Raw genomic sequence first — 18,445 nt, 5'->3', positions numbered from 1 at the left:
AATTACAATAACAATATTTACCGTATTGTTATGTATTTTGTTTTTGTTTTTTGCAGTTTCTGTCTGAGCATGAATAAAAAATCTAAATTTTATATGAAATTTTCAGAGGTTGTCTCGGTTTTTTGCTCATATCTCCGTTATTTATGGACCGATTTTGCTGATTTTAAATAGCGTTCTTGCCGGTCGTATGTCTGATAGAATTATGGAAGATTCGGATCTCGCAGATATCTGGGGTCTTCTAAAAACTGATTTCAACAAACATACAGACAGACAGACAGACAGACGGACAGACAGACAGACATGGCTTAATCATCTCCGCTACCTATAAGGATCCAGAATATATATACTTTATAGGGTCGGAAAATTATATTATAGAAATTACAAACGGAATGACAAACTTATATATACCCTTCTCACGAAGGTGAAGGGTATAAAAATTGTCGTTCGCCAATGTGCAGAGTAGTCTCATAATTGTTGTAATTCTGAAATTCCTTTTCAACAATGTGCATACATGTCTGATATTAATCGTTTAAAACTTCAGAAAATGCACAGAAAAGTCTAACAAAAAGTTTTCCGTTTATTCTGTAAAATGTCTAAATTCGTTAAAAATTCTGATAAAGTAAAAAATTTTTCAGAAAATTTCTCTAATAAATTGTTTACCGGGTAAGTACTCTCACTACGGAAACAAAACTTTTGCCGAGTTATTAAAAATAAAATGAAGCTTGCTGTCGGAGGGTATTTAAGATGTGGAACAGTCGAATATAGCACATTAACTTTTTATGTACCAATAAGCCTTTTTATTTAATTTATTTACGATATTGGATTTTGATAATAATTAGAGTAAATGTTATGAACTTTATCTATTTTTCAACTTTTAACTGAAATGCAGCATGGGAGGCAAATTAATAAAAGCAATTATATTTAAAATTTTTGTTTGCTCAGATCATAAATGAAAATAATTCCAACTGGGCACCATTCCGTCCACAATCACCTACTGCTGTCAATCAACTTGAGCTCCTCAACCTCAGCTCATGTTTTCTAATTAGGTTTGCCTGTTTCCGAATCGTAAAATACTGGACATTGGGTTTTAAAAAGATGGACAAAATAAGAAAATACTGAGAAAATGTTAATTTTCGTTTTGTGTAAATAATTTCACAGTGAAAACAAGTAAGAAGCTATAGTCGGGCGAGACCGACTATATAATACCCTATACCTGTTACTGTTTAATAAAACTGTAGATATTTAAGTAAAATTTTGACGGGGGCTTTTTAGAGGGGCTAGGGTCAAATAAGGCCCTATAATTATAAAGTTTACCAGTGTCATCAAGACTAGTATAGAACTTGGTTTTGCAGCTTTTTGTCGAGATACGAGTATATTAAACACAATTATAAACTTAAAAAACCCTTTTTGGCGGGTTCAGTTCTATGGGGCCTTGGTGAAATAATGGACCGATGTTAACTATTTTCAATTGGCTTCGTCTACAGTACTATAAAAGATTATGTGACAAATTTCAATGAATAATCTCTAAAATTGCGACCTGTAGTTGATACAAGTTTTACAAGATCTATTCGGGGGTTCAGTTGTATGGAGGCTAGGTGAAATAATGGACCGGTATTAATCATTTTTAATAGGGTTCGTCTACGGTATAATAGAAGATCATGTGAGAAATTTCATTGAATTATGTCCAAAATTGCGACCTGTAGTTTGATTACAATGTTTACATGGAGAAAATTATTCTGAGCCGATTGGTATATTTTAAGGTGGGTATAGGACCAATATTATTGTGCGTTACAAACATCAGCACAAACCCAATATACCCTCCCCACTAAAGTGGTGTAGGGTATAAAAATGCAGGGGTTCTCATATAACAATTCCGTTCTTTTATAGTTCACAGAGTACGAATATATTTCTTGTATTCTCTGATCACTTCGTTAACTTAGTTTTTAAGAGCAAAAGATGTGAAAAAGCGCCATTTTTTGAAGTTTTAAATTTTAAAAAATCATAAGTTGTCATTAAAATATCCATTGTTATCAACATATATAAATATGTGTTATTATTTAAAAATATTACAATTAAATAAATTCAATGCATTTTTTAAAATTTTATTATCTAAACTTAAATTTTTTCGGTTCAGTCAGTCACATACATATTTGCATAAATGCATATGTATGTAGGAATTAAAATAACAATAAGTTTAGTTTGGTGATAGAAGAGGGAAATCATAACTTAGTTGTATTACAAACGTACGTGTTGGCTAACATGATTTGACAAAGATAAGATAAAAATTATTGCCAAGTTATTGCAGTGTACTAAAAAATTTCTATTTAGCTGAACAAATTAAATTTTAGCTTGAAACTGGACAAGCATCAAAAAAGCTAGACATTCCAGCCAAGTCCAGCCAGGCTGTCAACCCTAATTCCAATAGTTCCAGAGATGTCGAATTTTTAAAACAAACGTTTCTAAACCAAATATGAGTAAAATTCAATAAAAAATATTTTTTTGTAATGATAATTTTGCAAGAATTTATTTATGTTTTAATTTTAAAAAAGATAACAATTCATGCAAATGTATGTATGTTTGATGTTGCAATTAATATATATTAAAATAAATTTGTATTAAATAAAACTAAAATGTTATTTAATCAAATGCAAAAATGAAAACGAATTTATGTATATATGCAGCTTACAGAAATTATAAATTTTAACTGATGCTTAAACAAATAAACCAAATAAAAAATAACAATAATTCAAATATTTCAATAAAATATAACTACAAATCCAATCGAAGTTTTGAAAGACATGCGATTATTCCGAAATTTATGAAACATTTCAGTAAAATAAGGGATTTTTGTATTTTTTTATTTTTTTTTTATATTTTATTTTTTTATAATTTCATTATGCTACCTTAGGTAACTATAAATAATAATAATAATATTTAATTATAATATGTATATATATATATATATATATTTTATGTATATATAGTAAATTTCATTTCTTTAAATACTATAAAATTAATATATTTTTTATAGGTTTGTTGTTTTTGTATGTTTGTTGTTTGTTTTAGCATTTGTGTTTGTGTATAGAATTAAATTATATAATTATATATAATATATATGTGTATGTGTGTTATAATTATAATTATTATAATAATTAAATTAAGTTATTTATTTTATATAAATTTATGTTTATGTTAGTGTGTGTGTATGTATGTATGAGAGTTTAATGTAAAATTTGACTGTGGAAAAAATGTGGGTGGTTTCTATGTAGAGTTTGAATGTGTGTTTCTGTGATTTCAATTCAAGTTTAGATTATTTTGAATTTGTAGTTTTTTCTTTCTTTCTTTAGTATTAAATGACTGAAATGGCACACAATTGCTGCTTCGCATCTGATAGTTGTTTATCTTTCTCAACGTTTAAAAGTCTTTAACTCTTCTTCATCAAGAATTCTGTCACAGTTATCTATTATTTCCAATACATTTGTACGAACATGTACTTAGTTTTTCAGTTTATTCTGTATTTTTTGAATTGATCCTTCGATTGCATTATTGTAATTCTTATTTAATCGTATAGTTCCGCTGATATAATAGTAGAATTTTTTTAATGTAGTATTTTCATTTGTCGACCTATGGATAAATGTTTATAATTACGTAAAGAATGAATGTGTTCGTTGGTTGGTGTGTATTTGATAATTTCTATTATTGATTAAAATTTCCTGTGTAGATGAGTGTATGAGGGGATTTAATTTTTCTCTACCTATTAAAGCCAATTTTTTCGTATTAAATTAAAATTACTTTTTTATATGTATTGTATGTCTCCCATATTCTTGTATTGTTTTTGGGAAAATAGGCCGGAAAATATAAAATATATTAAATATACGTTAATCGATTTTCATTTTTCCTTGTCCCCAAAGGGGGCGGAAGAGATTTTTCTTTACTGATTCTTTAACCGTTGTAGAATTTCTTCTATTGTATTTTAGTTGGTTGTATGGTTGTAATTTTGTATAATTATTGTTAACTAAACTTAATGTATTTTCTATATTAGTTACATAAGTATGTTTTGTTTGTTTGTTTGTTTATTTTTGTTTTTATCCTTTTGTATTTCTATAGTTGTTTAATTAAACTTAAGTTATTCTATATTAAGGTTTTTGGTATAGCGTCATTGTGTTTTTAATCCTCGATATTGTTGAGACAATCATGTCATCAATATAAACGCGTGTATCAACGGGGCCGTGTTCCTTTATAATTTGGATTAGGATGTCGTCCTGGATGTCGCGGTTGAGCTGTTGATGTTAAGACAGAAAACACTTAAATTAACAAATAGTTAATATTGATGGAAATATGTATCATACCTGGTATCATCATGTTGACTGTGGGATACATTCCAGCCATTTGTGCAATCGGAGGTCTCAAATCTGTCGATGGAGAACGGCGACTATTTGGTAAAGCTACGGAAGGCTGCAAATAAAAAAACATTAAGTACAAATATTTCATTATTTAATTTTAGAAGAGTTTATTGTTATACTGTAAATTTAAAATTTTTTATAACTTTTCTTGCAGTCAGTTATAAATTGTAATTATGTTCTTATTATTCGTTTGACACAATTTACATGTACTTTTAATTATATTAATTTATTTTTAAGTTATGCAAATAGTATCCATCTTAAATTCTCTTTTAATTCGTAATATTTAAACAGTTTATCTTTATCTTATTTTAATAGACATTTTGAAGAACTCTAAAACAATAAAATTTTACCAATAAAAACTATTTCAATCGGACATACATATCATAGAAATTTTCCATCGCTATTCCTTGTCCCTAAGTCCTAAATGACATCCCAAGTTTATGCTGGGTTTTATATTGTTATTTTTTTTTTACTTTTGTAATTAAAATATAAACAGTTTCATCAGCCCAAAAAAGTTAACAAGTTTTGTCGTTTGACATAATTTACTAGAAGTAGCCGCAGTAATCAAAAAGTTGCGTTATATGACAATATCTGTTATTAGAAAAACATTATTTAATAAAAATAAAATATGTATGTATTATGTAATAAAAATAAAATATGTATGTATTAATTTTTGTTGGATGAAATGATAACTTAAAAGAAAAAATAATTCTATATGCAGTTCTTTAAAACGCAAAAATTATGTTTGCATATATTAGTTAGAAGAGAATAATATCTTAATACGCACATGGGCAAAATACGTGTGTCCGTATTTAAAGTACAATCCTGATGCACCCGGATTGTAGGTACCCAACAGCGGTTGATGATGGTGGTGATGAGCAACAGTAGCAGCTGCGGCTGCTACGGCGGCAGCATTTGCCACATCAGCTGCTGCTGCTGCAGCAGCAGCTCCACCTAAAACAGCAGTAGCTGCTTGTTGGGGTACGCTTGCAGTAGCTGCCGCAGCTGCTGCCGGTACAGCAGCACCATTTGCTGCAGCTGATTGTAAATGTGGTGGAATGTGTGCAGGTCCTCGTGCAGGTGCAGTTGTTATATAAAGCGATGGTGGATGCGTTGGAGCTGGTTCCCCGCCATTATTTTGAGCATTGATCATGTAAGATGGTGCATAACATCCAGCAGCTATGGGTGTGGCAGCATTGGAAGAGTTGTGTATACTGTTGGGCGAATTGTTGTTGCTGTTGTCATTACTGCTACTAGCATTTGTACCAGGCGAATTGCGCTGCGATGTCGGATTGCGTCGGTATTCGACAGCTGAACCACCACCGCCACCAGTGCTTGTAGTTCCCTTTTGACGGAATGCCGCAGCAGCTGCATTTAATCGTATTGGTGGCTTAGAAACATTAACTATAGGAATATTTCCAGTACCCATGTCGGCATTTGGAATAGCCTGATAACTGTTATTGTTGTTCTGTATATTAGCACCACCCACATAACTGGGTGGTCCACTTAGTAATGGAGTCTGTGGTTTATCATTGGATACACCTCCGCCACCGCCTCCTCCTCCACCACGTTTTATAGAATGCGGCCGTGAGTTAGTACTACTGCTTGGCGAAGCTCGAGTATCGTTGTTGTTATTAGCATTATTGATCAAAGCTGATGGCTTTCCAGATCCATTATAACCACCACCACTTGTCGAATTTTGGCGACTCAAGCTGGCACTTTGATAGGAAAGAGACTTTTTTCCTCCTCCACTATTAGCGTTGTTTCGCTTTTCATACGATGATGATACGTACGAGTTATGGGGACTGTTGCTATTATTAGCACTGCCAGTATTTACGGATGATTGATGCAACATTTCATTATTTCCATAGTAGTGAGGTGTTGAATTAGAACTATTGTAATTGCTGCCATTGTTGTTTAATATGGGAGGCGTGGAAAATACAGAAGGATTGCGTTGTGAGTGGTGTAGGGTCGAGGAAGAAGGCATTGAATGCGGCGTGCTGGGAGCAGATTGCGAGGTACCAGCATTGTTGCTGGCGCCACCACTTCTTCCACTGTACACAGAATTGTTGGCCGGGCCAAGTTGAGTTACATTTGTAATTGTCGCCGGATCAACTATAGGTATGGCAGAAGGACCGGGGGCATGTATTGTGTGGCCACCGGCTTGTATGCCTGGATGAGGTGCATGATGATGAGTAGTGGTGTAGAAGGGCGTGATCACAGTATTTGAATGGTGAGGATTATGAATGGCGCCAGCTGTGGCATTAGCTTGACCACCTACACCTCCTACAACATGACCTTGTGGATTAACAGGTGGCTGGATAATTGCTGTTGGTGGTGCCATATTAGCGCCGGATTGCGGACCAATGGCTTGTGCCGCTGCGTTTGTGGCGTATGGGAACATATTTGCTGGAAATATTGTAGCATGCTGTGGCAAAGCGTACATGGTCGCAGTTGTCGGAGCTCCAGCACCGCCGCTGAGATCTGTTGTTGTTGGTGCTCCTGCTGTAGCTTGAGGCGGAGCGGCCGCCGCCAAAGTTAGTGTGGGAACTGCATGACCGAGTTGGTAAGTGGCGGTCGTGACACCATTGGGTATGGAAGCAGCAGCTAAAACCTGGTGACCACCATTTGTTCCAGCATTACTAAAGTGTGGAGGAGTAGGGCGCTTTATACGACCAGTACCATAATATGTTGTGCCACCACTGTGGCTGGAACCTATACCGCCGCTAACTGCATGTACATGCGATTGGTACCCTGCAGTAACGGAGCCATTCTGATGACTTGTATTTGGTGTGTTACCGTTGCCCATATGTCCCGATGAATTATTCGTAGCATTCGAGGAATTGGTTGACGGTCCAGCCGTCGAATTGCCTCCATTCGGACCAGTTGTGTTCACGCCGCCTGCGACGTGACTTACATTACCAGGTGCCGACGGAGGTGGTGGCGGTGCAGCTAACAGTGAAGTGGCGGGAACAGCTTGTTGAGGTACATAGTATGTCATGGTTTGGCCCCAGTATCCTATATAAAAATAGAGTCGTCAAGAAAAATGTTGAATATAAACTAAATGACTTATAAAGAGAATAAGCTACGACTCACCATTGTACGGGTATGGATATCCAATCGGATAAGTTGTCATTGGTATTTGCTGCAATTGCGCTGTAGCAGATGCTGGAGCTGTTGCCGTCAAAGGAGCACCGGCTGTCTGAAATTGTTCGCCGGAATATATCACTTGACTTGGGTAAATCGGAGCACCATTAGTTGTGGCGAACTGTGCGGTCGGGTAAGCAGCTACTGGTACCATCGTTGTCGCACCACCCGCTGGATATATAGTTTGTGTTCCGGGCTGCAGAAGACCGGTGGTATCACTACGCTGTTGGGAGGGATCGAAAACCGGCATAAAATATCCTTGAAATTCCCCTTCTACTGGTGGAGGATAAGCGTAAATCATTCCTTGTGGCACTGCGTAAATGCTTCCATCAGGCTGAAATCACATATTGCCATTGTGATATAATAAACATTTGTATTTTTTTTTTCTATATACTACTATATACTACATATATTCCTATTGACTATATTTGTTTGTTTGTTTGTAAAAAACATTAAAATCATTATTAAGTCCTTTTGCAGAAGGTTCTTTAAAATATATTTCTACCAGATTGAATAAAACTTCGGTGATTTCTTATTCAAAATTATGTTCTTTAGAAGCTTAATATTAATTAATACTTATAGTTAAAAATGTGTAATACATCACTGTAATGGTTACTGATTATTATCACCACAAGGTATGATGTACGAAATAAATAATATATATTTTACTACTATTTTCTATTTTATCATATTGAAAATATCTTAACAAAGATCAATTTATTTTTTTGGTGAATACATACCCCTTGCTGATATGTGGTAGTACAATAAGGATTCGTGGCGCTGCTATTGGGTGTACTTGTAGTGTGAAAAACTGTAGAACCATCAGGAGCCTGGTAGCTTTGTGTCCAACTTGTCGCCCTCGGTTCTTCAGAAGAACGTTTTGTCAATGTATCACTATTGCTAAATGGCGTAGAGCGTGAAGAGTGGGGCGTTTCTCGGTTCTGCGTCTGAGATTGCTGTGGAGTTTGTGATTGTTGCAAATGGGATTGCTGAGTGGGTGTCACATTTACCGGCGTCTGGCTTGAGTGCTAAAGACATAATATTTTCGTGTTTAAAATAAATACAATACAACTAAAAGTGTTATAGCTTTAAATAATACCTCTCGTTTTACGATGTCATCCTTTTCATTGATAGGTATATTAGGACTAGTTGCTTGGTTTTTAAACTTTTGAACTTCAATGCGATCGTAATTTTTGGTTGATGTAGTTGTCGTTATACTGAGACAACCATTGGCCGAATTATCACACTCATCATTTTCATCCGCATTACATAAATCTGAAATATATTGCAGGTATTAATTGTGAATCTACACATTTTAAACATTTACATTCAATCTGGATCTGAATTTCTAAACATTTATCAAAGGTTTATAAATTAAAATCTCATACAAAATTTGTTATAAACCTTTTATGAGTAAGGCCTTAAACGATTAATCTGTATCTGTTGATAAGCTATAAGGTTAGGTTATGTTTATTTGAGTCTTATAAATATTCCTACATATAAAAGGTACAACAGCTATAAAATATGTTTTAGTCTTTGTAAAATATGTATACAATCCTAATATACTTCAATTTAATATACATATGTAGTAAGTATGATCGTGTGCAAACTTTTTTACTGCTTTTATAATAAAATTGCTTATTTAGGTATATCTTACAGGACTAAGACTTTTAAGCAAATTTTTCATTTACTAGAAATGTATAAAAAATTAGTGATTTTAAAAAATGTCCACGTTATGGAAATCACTTATTAAATATAAACTTTACACGTACCATCTTCTTGATAACTAACATCCAAAATATTGTTTGATGGAATCACTTCCTCACCCACGTTGATTGTTTGGGTCGATGATTCTGATACCGTTTCGCCTCCACTGTTTGTTGCTCCTGTAGTTGCTGATTCCAATTTGTTAAACTGTTGCTGTTGTTGTATTTGATGTCCCTTGTGCTGTTTCTTTAAGGGATTGTGCATTGGATGTTGTTGTGAAGGTGAATTGTTTTGATTAGTATGATATATACTACCTCCACTGTTGGCAACATTGCTACCACTTGCCATCGCTTGTGCTGGAGGCATATTAGACGGATCGTAATGATAAACCGTACTATAAATAAACAAAAAAGTAATGCAAACATTAAGCTTGAGATTTCAAGTTTAGATTAATCTATTGGTTGTTTGCGTTTTAAAGAAAAATTCTATTTGAAGTAGAGCTTTGTTTTATCTCGACAGCGTTATAATGTATAATCATCATCAGGGAAACCAAAATATGCAAATGCATATTTTACGGTGTTTCGTGTATACTCATGCATCAGATATTTACACATTTTAACCAATATGCGAATTTTGGCAACAATTTGTTAGAATAATTTTGCATGATTTAACTTTGGCAGCATATTTAATGCATATTTTCGAGTTTTTAGAGTACATTATACTCTTTTAGTCCGTATTTTGTTTATTGATTTTTTGAACATAAAACAGAATCTTATTAAACTAGTTCTTCAAACTTAGAAATGAATCATTTATAAATAATGTATGACGAAATATGACATTAGCGTTTAAAAAAACTGTATTAACAGCATATATTTGGTTTCCCTGTTCATCATACATATGCATTACGCATACAAAGAAAAATGGTGAGTGAAAATACTTTAAAGTTTCGGAAAGAGAATCATTTTATAGAATGAAATATTTATTTTAGAGAACTGCATATGCGAGTACAAACAAGAAAAATATAAAATTTAAGGCCCAACTCTAATTTACATAACTGCGAAGTGACTTTTAGGTGGCTATTTGAACATACTTACATATGTTTTAGTCACATTTGTACATTTATGTATGTATATAAACAAAAACTTGTAAGTAAGAAAGCAGCTGAAAAGAGCTCCAAAAATTAAGTAATAAAATTTAACTATTGATTTCCACGGTTTATCCGCTAGATACAATTAAACTTTCCTAATTTTTTACTGTTTTATTGCCTGTTCTATAGTCTATAATCTCCATGAAGTCTTTCAAATATTTTAAAAATTTATTAACAATGTTAAAAAAGAAATTTGGATGGATTTTAGTGATAAATTTGTTTTGTTAGAATATATCCCAAAAAAATAATTTTTGGTCACGTTACGGACTTCAGTGCTGTCGGACACGTTAATAGAATAGTAACGTATCTTACTTTTGATGACATAGTTTTGCAACCGAAGCAATAACTGTCGAACCAATTTTCTTCCTTTACATCATTATAAAGTTATAGTTAGGCCTTAAGGCCTACTCCTCTTATTCATAAACAACATTTAATTTAATTTTATTTTAATTTTATAAAGGTTTATAAAACAAAATTTAAATATGAAATTTGATTTACAAATCTTCTATAAAATTAAATGTTGTCTATAAATATTTTAATTAAAAATAGTTGACTTCTATGTATTTCCACCTGCTGAGTTTAAAAATTGTTATGTTTTCCGGATAGCTTTAGTTTCCGAGATATTGTATTTTTAAAAAAAAAAAAACGTTATTTAATACATTTTTGGTATTGTTTTGACTTAATTTTTTAGAACCCGACCAATATTCATAGAGTTATTTAACAACATAGTAATCTACATAAAATTATTTATTATTAGAGTATAATAATGCGGACAGCTATTATAGGATAACTTGAATGTCCTGCAGCGATGTTTTACAATATGGTACCAACACATAATAACAAAAAATTTTTTAAATAACAATTTGAAATTCGTTAAAATTTTAATGAAAAATGTTGAAATAAATTCGTGATTTTTGGTTGATGTGTTTTTTTCACTTTTAACAATATTTGCTCCTCTTACATAAAACATAAATACAAATATGAAACTTTGAGAGCAATAAGATCCTCACAAAAATCATGACAAGCCACTTAAATGATTATCAACCACAGTTTTGAAAGAAATTACGCATTTATACAATTCACTATCGGTATCGTATTGTTTGTATCATTATATGTCATAAAGTTCGCAGACAAAATTTTTTGACATAAAGACAAAAGAATAGTGAAAACTTGCGACATACAATATTACGGCACAGATTGTGAATTGTGTAACATTTTGAATTCATTGGTATGTAAAAATACCAAACAAAAGTTGAATTGAATCCGACATATTTTATTGCGTTTTTAACCCGACATATTTTATTGCGTTTAGATCCAAAATATTTTTTTAAAGGTTAATACAAAAACAGATCAATTTTTAATTTCCTTGCAAGGTAAACTAAACAGTAACAGTCATCATGATTACACTCTTTACAAAAATAATTTTGTGTAGATTTTCATGTTTTTAAAAATACTTTGGAATTATGTTCTAGTTATGCAAAATTAAGTAAAAACTTACAAAAAAAACCTAATATAACAAAAACTAGTTCTAATCGAAAATTGTAATAAAGATTTTTGTACTCAGTGGGTTGAAATACATATGAATTACCTATTTCTTTTTAAAAGATCGAAATCCAACCATTTTCGCATATAATTTCCTTTCTTCAATAAAGAATAAAATAACATTGGATGCATTAAAACGAACACATCTTCCCATGTGTTTATGCAACCTACCAATATGATTTTATAATGGCGTCTGACAGTAAACCATTACCTTAGGCCAATAACTTATTTTATGCGATGTGATGTGTTTGTACTAGAACATATGTTATGGAAGGTAGGAAAGTACTGTTTCTGGACATTTGATTTAAATCTTATTATATCTTAAATGATAGGGAATTCAAGTAGCTTCAAAATAGACTTCGAAGCTCCGACTCATATATGAAAGTTGTATTCCATTTTCGGTCGATGTAAATAGCAAGAATATCTTTGTTTTCCCGAAACTCTAGTGGTGAACAAAATTGTCTGATTAAAGTATGATAACCCCCATAAGTGGGAAGCACAAAGACCTACATTTTTCATAATAATTCTATATTCAACCAAAGTTACAAGAAATTGTATCCAGGAAAAGAGTCTTTTTGACTCTGACGCTTTTAGGTGTGACATATAGTCCATGAACATTATGACAAGCCACCTCTATATATTACATTAGAGTCCAATTTTTAGTTCTAATTTAGCATGGATTTAAATTACCAATTAGTTCAAAACTATTAACAGCTTTTTCTGAATTTCTAAAATTCCAACGGGGTTTTCACAAATGTTATTTACTGAAACATTAAATAAATTTACCCATGAATGTATTGTAATAGGTAATTTCGAATTGATTTCTTCAATTTATTTAATATTTTTTTAATATTCCTACAAAACATTTATGGGAAAATAATTTTATATTATTATTTTACAGTTCAATGTCTTTATTGATCACCCATTGCATATAGCTTTAACGGTTTAGAAACTATTAAATTTTGTTAAAAATAGCGTGTTCATGTTTTACGAACCAAATCACTTACATATGTGCAACAAAATCCGAATCGAAAATAATTTGTTCGAATATTTCTTAATATTTCACAATTAAAATCTTCTGGAATTTAATTAGAAATTGCTTAAATTTTACAAGGACGTTGAAGGACGTGACATAATTTATAACGATTCCGTAAAATAGCTTGATATATGCCCTTTGTGTTTAGACAATTTTTCAATTACATATCCTATACAATAATTTGTTTTACTATTTTTTATAATTAACGGACTGATAGCATAGTAACTTCTTGTAATAAATATAACAAAGGCACTATTAAGATAAAATCAAACTTCGAAATGTGTATATACGTATATAGTAGGTTGCTTATTAATGCCGTTCTTTAGTGAGCAAACATATAAGCATGAAGATTTCAGTAAGCCGAAAGCAGAATAAAAAATATATTTAATATTTATTATATTTATATATTCATATGTATTTAATGCAGTAGTACTTAAAAACAGATAATTTACGAAAACTTGTGAACAAACAATGTTATTGAACTTAAATATGCCAATTAATGAAAAATAAATAAAATTATTAGTTTGCAAAGGACTTAAATGTGATTGAAAACATTGTAGGGTTTGGTGAATGTATTAAGAAGATAATGATGAATGTTTCAGACAAATTACGTAATATATTTGTATTAAGTATTTACACCTACATTCATATGTATGTTACTATGGATGTATGTATGTATGCATGTATGTAAGTAAGTATGTATGTTGCGAATATAAACAGATATCAGTACAGTGAAATTAATAAAAAACAGAAAATAATATGTAAAAAAAGATCCAGTAATTTGCAAAAATTATCAGAAAAAATTGTCAGTGCACATACGTATGGCTAAAGTATGAGCACATAAAATGTGTGTTAGATAGTCAAAACTTTAAGTTAAATGTAAACCATACATACATATGTAAATAACAATAATGATGACTTTTAAGCGCTTACGAATTTGAAAAGCTTGTGTTTAGATAGATAAAGAGATAGAGAGCACGAAAGAAGTAAACTTGTTTGCAAACTGTGTATTGGAAAATTATTATTATATATATATTATATATATATATATATATATATATATATATATATTATATATATATATATATATATATATATATATATATATATATATATATATATATAATATATATATATATATATATATATATATAATTATATATATATATATATATATATTATATATATATATATTTATTTATATATGATGAATTATATATATATATATATTATATATATATATTATATAATATATTATATATTATATATATATGATGAATATATATATATATATATTATATATATATATATATATATAATATATATATATATATATATATTATAATATATATATATATATATATATATATATTATATATATTATATATATATATATATATAATATATATATATATATATATATATATATAAAGTAAAAGTTGTAAATTTCGACAATGTGGAAATGCGCTTGCATTTTCTTAATCGTCAAAATGTATAAATTGATTAGTGATTGATGAAAACGGAAGAACAGAACAGAACAGAATTTTGGTATCGTTTATTTATTGTAGTGATGGTTGGTTAAAGTTTTGTAAATTACCCGTCTGCATTTAGGATTGGCTGTAAGGTTTGCGGATTTATGAGAATGCTGCCTTTTGGCACATTCGAAATATCTGTGACGGCCCACACAAGTCCACTAGGAAGCGTTGTTGAATCTTCATTGATCTCCCTGTTTGCGGTGACTGGCGGATGATCCGGTAAATGAGGTTCATCACTGCCATAACCACCGGTTGGTGATGGCGTTACCGAATCAGAACGAATCGATTGCGTTTGGGTTTTATAGCTAAACAATTGAGTGTTTAAAAATAACAATTTTATCTTCTTAGTTAATTCTTTATTTCTCAGAAATATAAAGAATTTGTTAAGTTTTTAACATTGACGGATGAAAGAGAAAAGATTTGAGTTTTAAAATATAAACTTACCCACTGCTTGAAGGAGATAATCGCCACGATGTATTGGAACTGCCCGCCGAATCTTGTTTCGAAAATATCCTCGTTCCATTACCACTGCCTGTTCCCATACTTTTATTGGAATTTGCGGAGTCACCGCGTATAAGAGGGGCTCCACCTTGACTATAATTGCTAAAGTTGTTATTAGATTTCTGAACAACACTGCCGGCACGACCATCTGGAGACTGCATATAAAAGGTTATATAGTAAAGTTTAATTTGAAAATATTTTCAACAAATGTTTACATTTTGAATCTTCAACACTTTTCCGCTAGGGCGTCCACGTGAGAACTGCTGCTGATCAACTGAACTTGTCCAACTAATATAGTTGTTGTCATCGTCCGTACTGCCTCCTCCTCCGGGGCAAGCTTCGTTTTGGCTTCGATTAAAAATGCGCGATCGGGCACGGTCGTAATCTTCTTCGCGTTCTTCGAAACTTTTTGCCTTGCGATCAAGCATACCACCTCGATCAGGGCACAAATAACTACTTTGACGAGCCTCATCAAAACTATGCGTATCGCGTTTCAATATAGATTTGCGTGAATCATCACGGTTATTAATGACCAGTGTTTTAAAACGAATCTACAAAAATATATGAATTTTAAAATGTTATCGTGTAATTAACAATATTGTAATTTAACAACTTACTTCTGGTATGCGAGTGTTTTTAGTCGGTGCTACAATAACGCATTGTTGTGTTTCGGTGTCCACATTATGCTCCATGCCAAAAAAGGCAGCCGTTCTATGAATCAACATACGATTGTATGAGGAAGCTTGTGGAAAACGTATTTCACCTCGACTGTAGGTAATAGAACAAAGATATCGTAGTCATTTCCAAACATAAATATGAATTCTTGTACTTTGATTACTCACTTTCCTTCCTGCACAAATTCAATTAAATCCTTTTCGACTTTTAACAAAAATTGACGATCTTTTACGTTTTTGTTTAACGTCTCTTTGAAAAAACTGAGCAAATCGGTTCCACCATAATCTGTGTATTGTTCGTTGGAGTTTTCTGAATTTGTGAAGACTAAAGAAATAAAAATAGACACAATTTTTTAGAAAACGAGTCGATACAAACCTCTTGAAATAAAGCCTGACGTATTGTTACTGCTGTTTAAACTTCCGTCAACACTGCCCGATGTTAAACCACCAGAAACTGCACTTCCTCCGGCACCCATATTCGAAACACTGCTGCCGCCACCTCCGCCAGTATTGGTACTACCCATATTCTTCAATCGAGGCTTCGATCCTTTTGAATTTGAATTAGTGCGATGCTTTTTACCGCCTCCCGTACGTTGGTGATGTTGTTGTGACTGATGTTGCTGATGCTGTTGTTGATGTTGTTGTTGCTGCTGTTGTTGTTGCTGCTGAGTCTCGTAATGCATTTCCTCATTCGAATTCATGCTATTCTGACTGTCATTACGTGGACAACGATTCTCCTTATCGTAAACAACATACGATTGTTGTTGTTGCTGTTCACGGTTGACATCATTGGGATGCAATTGATAGTTCATGGGGGAATTGTAAATTGTAGTAGACTGCGAATTATCAGTGACATTTAAAGCTTTCTGCAATGCATTCCCAGCACTAAATTGCTGCTGTTGCGATTGATTGTAATTTTTATTTGCATTCCCAGCATTCATATTCACATTATTAGTGGATTTATTGTGCGTTTCATTATTAACACCTGCAGTATCACCGTTTGTCTTTTTATTGCTACTATTGGTATTATTATTATTGTTATTGTGACCTTCCGAAGTATTATTAATACGTTGTGGGTTGTTATTGCAACTGCTATTTACACCACTACTACTGCTGCTAGAACTGTTACCAGATCCTGGTGCACCTCCCCCACTACCACCAGTACTACTGTTACTGCCGCTCTTTGATTTGGGCGGGCTTAATTTTGGAAATTCCGTTTCATTACATAGAGCAACATTTGACTGTTGCTGCTGATGTTGTTGTGGCTGTTGTTGCTGCTTGTGTTGACTAGTTACAATCACAGTTGGTGTATCGATTATTGGAGAATTGCCGCGAGTGGCTGATGATTGTGTATGCAATTTGTTATTGCTATTATTGTTATTGTTTCCTTCATTAACATCCATGTGTGGTTGCTGCTGATGATGCTGTTGCTGCTGATAACCATTCGGTGACATTTGCGATGAAGACTCGGATGCTCGAGGTGTTGGAGTACGTGGCGGCGAAGTCGCCTCTCTCATAGCATGACTTCTCGTTAAATGTTTTCCTTTCATGTTGCCCTAGAATAAAAAAATCGAAATTATAATAAAAAATTATAAATAAGCTATAAATGTGTGATTTTAGATTGTTTTATATTGCCTTCTTTTATAGCAAAGATAAAGATTATTGAAAACATTTCAAATTGATCTATTATTACACCAGAAAATTGCACAGTGATAATGCATATACTAAATTTAAATTAATTTTTTTAGAGTCCATAGAGTTTAAAAAATGCATTTATCAAAGGTTTTTAATAAAAATATGCTTACAAAGTTTGTTTTATAAACCTATGTTAAAGTTTTTTTAATAAGACCCTAAGTCTTTTCCAATCATTTCGTTTATTCCATCTTAAACTCTACACTATTTAAATAGCGGTACTTTTTAATAAAGTTTATTTCTTAATTCTCAAATATGCAAAATAGAGAATTCAAAATAAAAACGAAAACAAATACGATTTATTATGAAAAACTTTCTTTAATAACTAAGAACATAAATCTATCATGTATGTAAATTGTTATTGATTTAATATATACATACACATGTTTACATATTGGCAATTCCATGAAAAGATAAACCATGAAAATGATAAACCAAATTCTTAAAGACAATGTGTTAACATTTCGTATCAAGACGAAGGGTTTTAAAAATTATAGCCACAAACATCACAAAATTCTATAATACTGATGATTTTTATAATGATCGGACCTCATTTGACTATAATGACCATACAAAGTTTAATTTCAGAAAAAAAACTTAAATTTCCTGAACTCACAGTAATTTGCTCATAAAATTTGGCATAAATAAGTTTTATACTTACAAAAATCCCACAACAAAATGGTATAAGGAGGATATTTGTCACCTTATAACAACTGCTTAAAAAATGGAAGTGTTCTTAGACCCCATTAAAAAAAAAAATATTTTTCTCTTGTACAAAGGTTAAAGATTATTCCTACATGAGATTCTTAGACAGGCTATTCCACTCTAATGTATTTATATAGGTCATGTCCTTTTTAGTCCTTTTTTTTGCTCTAGTATGTGTGCATATATGTTTTTATAAAATATAAAATAGGCACTATATCCATGGATTACGAAGCAAAAAAATGTCCCTTTATGTAAGAAATTAAGTAAAAAAGATTTTCGAATATTTTTACATATACTTTAAAAACACTTCCGTTTTTGTCACATGTTTTGGAAAACAAGGATCTTAATGGAATATT

The 18,445-nt window shown here is 31.7% G+C and overlaps 1 protein-coding gene across 4 annotated transcripts in view; it reads right to left on the bottom strand.

Moving 5' to 3' along the window:
• Window positions 1-3,935: 3,935 nt before the first annotated feature.
• Window positions 3,936-18,445, bottom strand: part of LOC111675620 (protein encore) — a 41,906-nt gene continuing 27,396 nt past the window's right edge. Inside the window, exons 5-17 of one of the 4 annotated variants that reach the window (XM_046953250.1) lie at window positions 16,069-17,248; window positions 15,861-16,017; window positions 15,636-15,786; window positions 15,234-15,569; window positions 14,962-15,173; window positions 14,580-14,822; window positions 9,323-9,651; window positions 8,650-8,825; window positions 8,291-8,578; window positions 7,500-7,884; window positions 5,191-7,421; window positions 4,350-4,455; window positions 3,936-4,280 (exon numbers count right to left, since the gene is read on the bottom strand). In XM_046953250.1, the coding sequence (XP_046809206.1) occupies window positions 4,219-4,280; window positions 4,350-4,455; window positions 5,191-7,421; window positions 7,500-7,884; window positions 8,291-8,578; window positions 8,650-8,825; window positions 9,323-9,651; window positions 14,580-14,822; window positions 14,962-15,173; window positions 15,234-15,569; window positions 15,636-15,786; window positions 15,861-16,017; window positions 16,069-17,248 (5,856 nt within the window). In that variant the 3' untranslated portion in view covers window positions 3,936-4,218. The remainder of the gene's footprint in view (window positions 4,281-4,349; window positions 4,456-5,190; window positions 7,422-7,499; window positions 7,885-8,290; window positions 8,579-8,649; window positions 8,826-9,322; window positions 9,652-14,579; window positions 14,823-14,961; window positions 15,174-15,233; window positions 15,570-15,635; window positions 15,787-15,860; window positions 16,018-16,068; window positions 17,249-18,445) is intronic. The other 3 variants (XM_046953251.1, XM_023436402.2, XM_023436407.2) reach the window with 3 other exon arrangements.

Source organism: Lucilia cuprina, chromosome 5, assembly GCF_022045245.1.
Source record: "Lucilia cuprina isolate Lc7/37 chromosome 5, ASM2204524v1, whole genome shotgun sequence".
Taxonomy (NCBI): domain Eukaryota; kingdom Metazoa; phylum Arthropoda; class Insecta; order Diptera; family Calliphoridae; genus Lucilia; species Lucilia cuprina.
The sequence above is the reverse complement of the archived record's forward strand: the minus strand, read 5'-3'. Positions and strand labels throughout refer to the sequence as shown.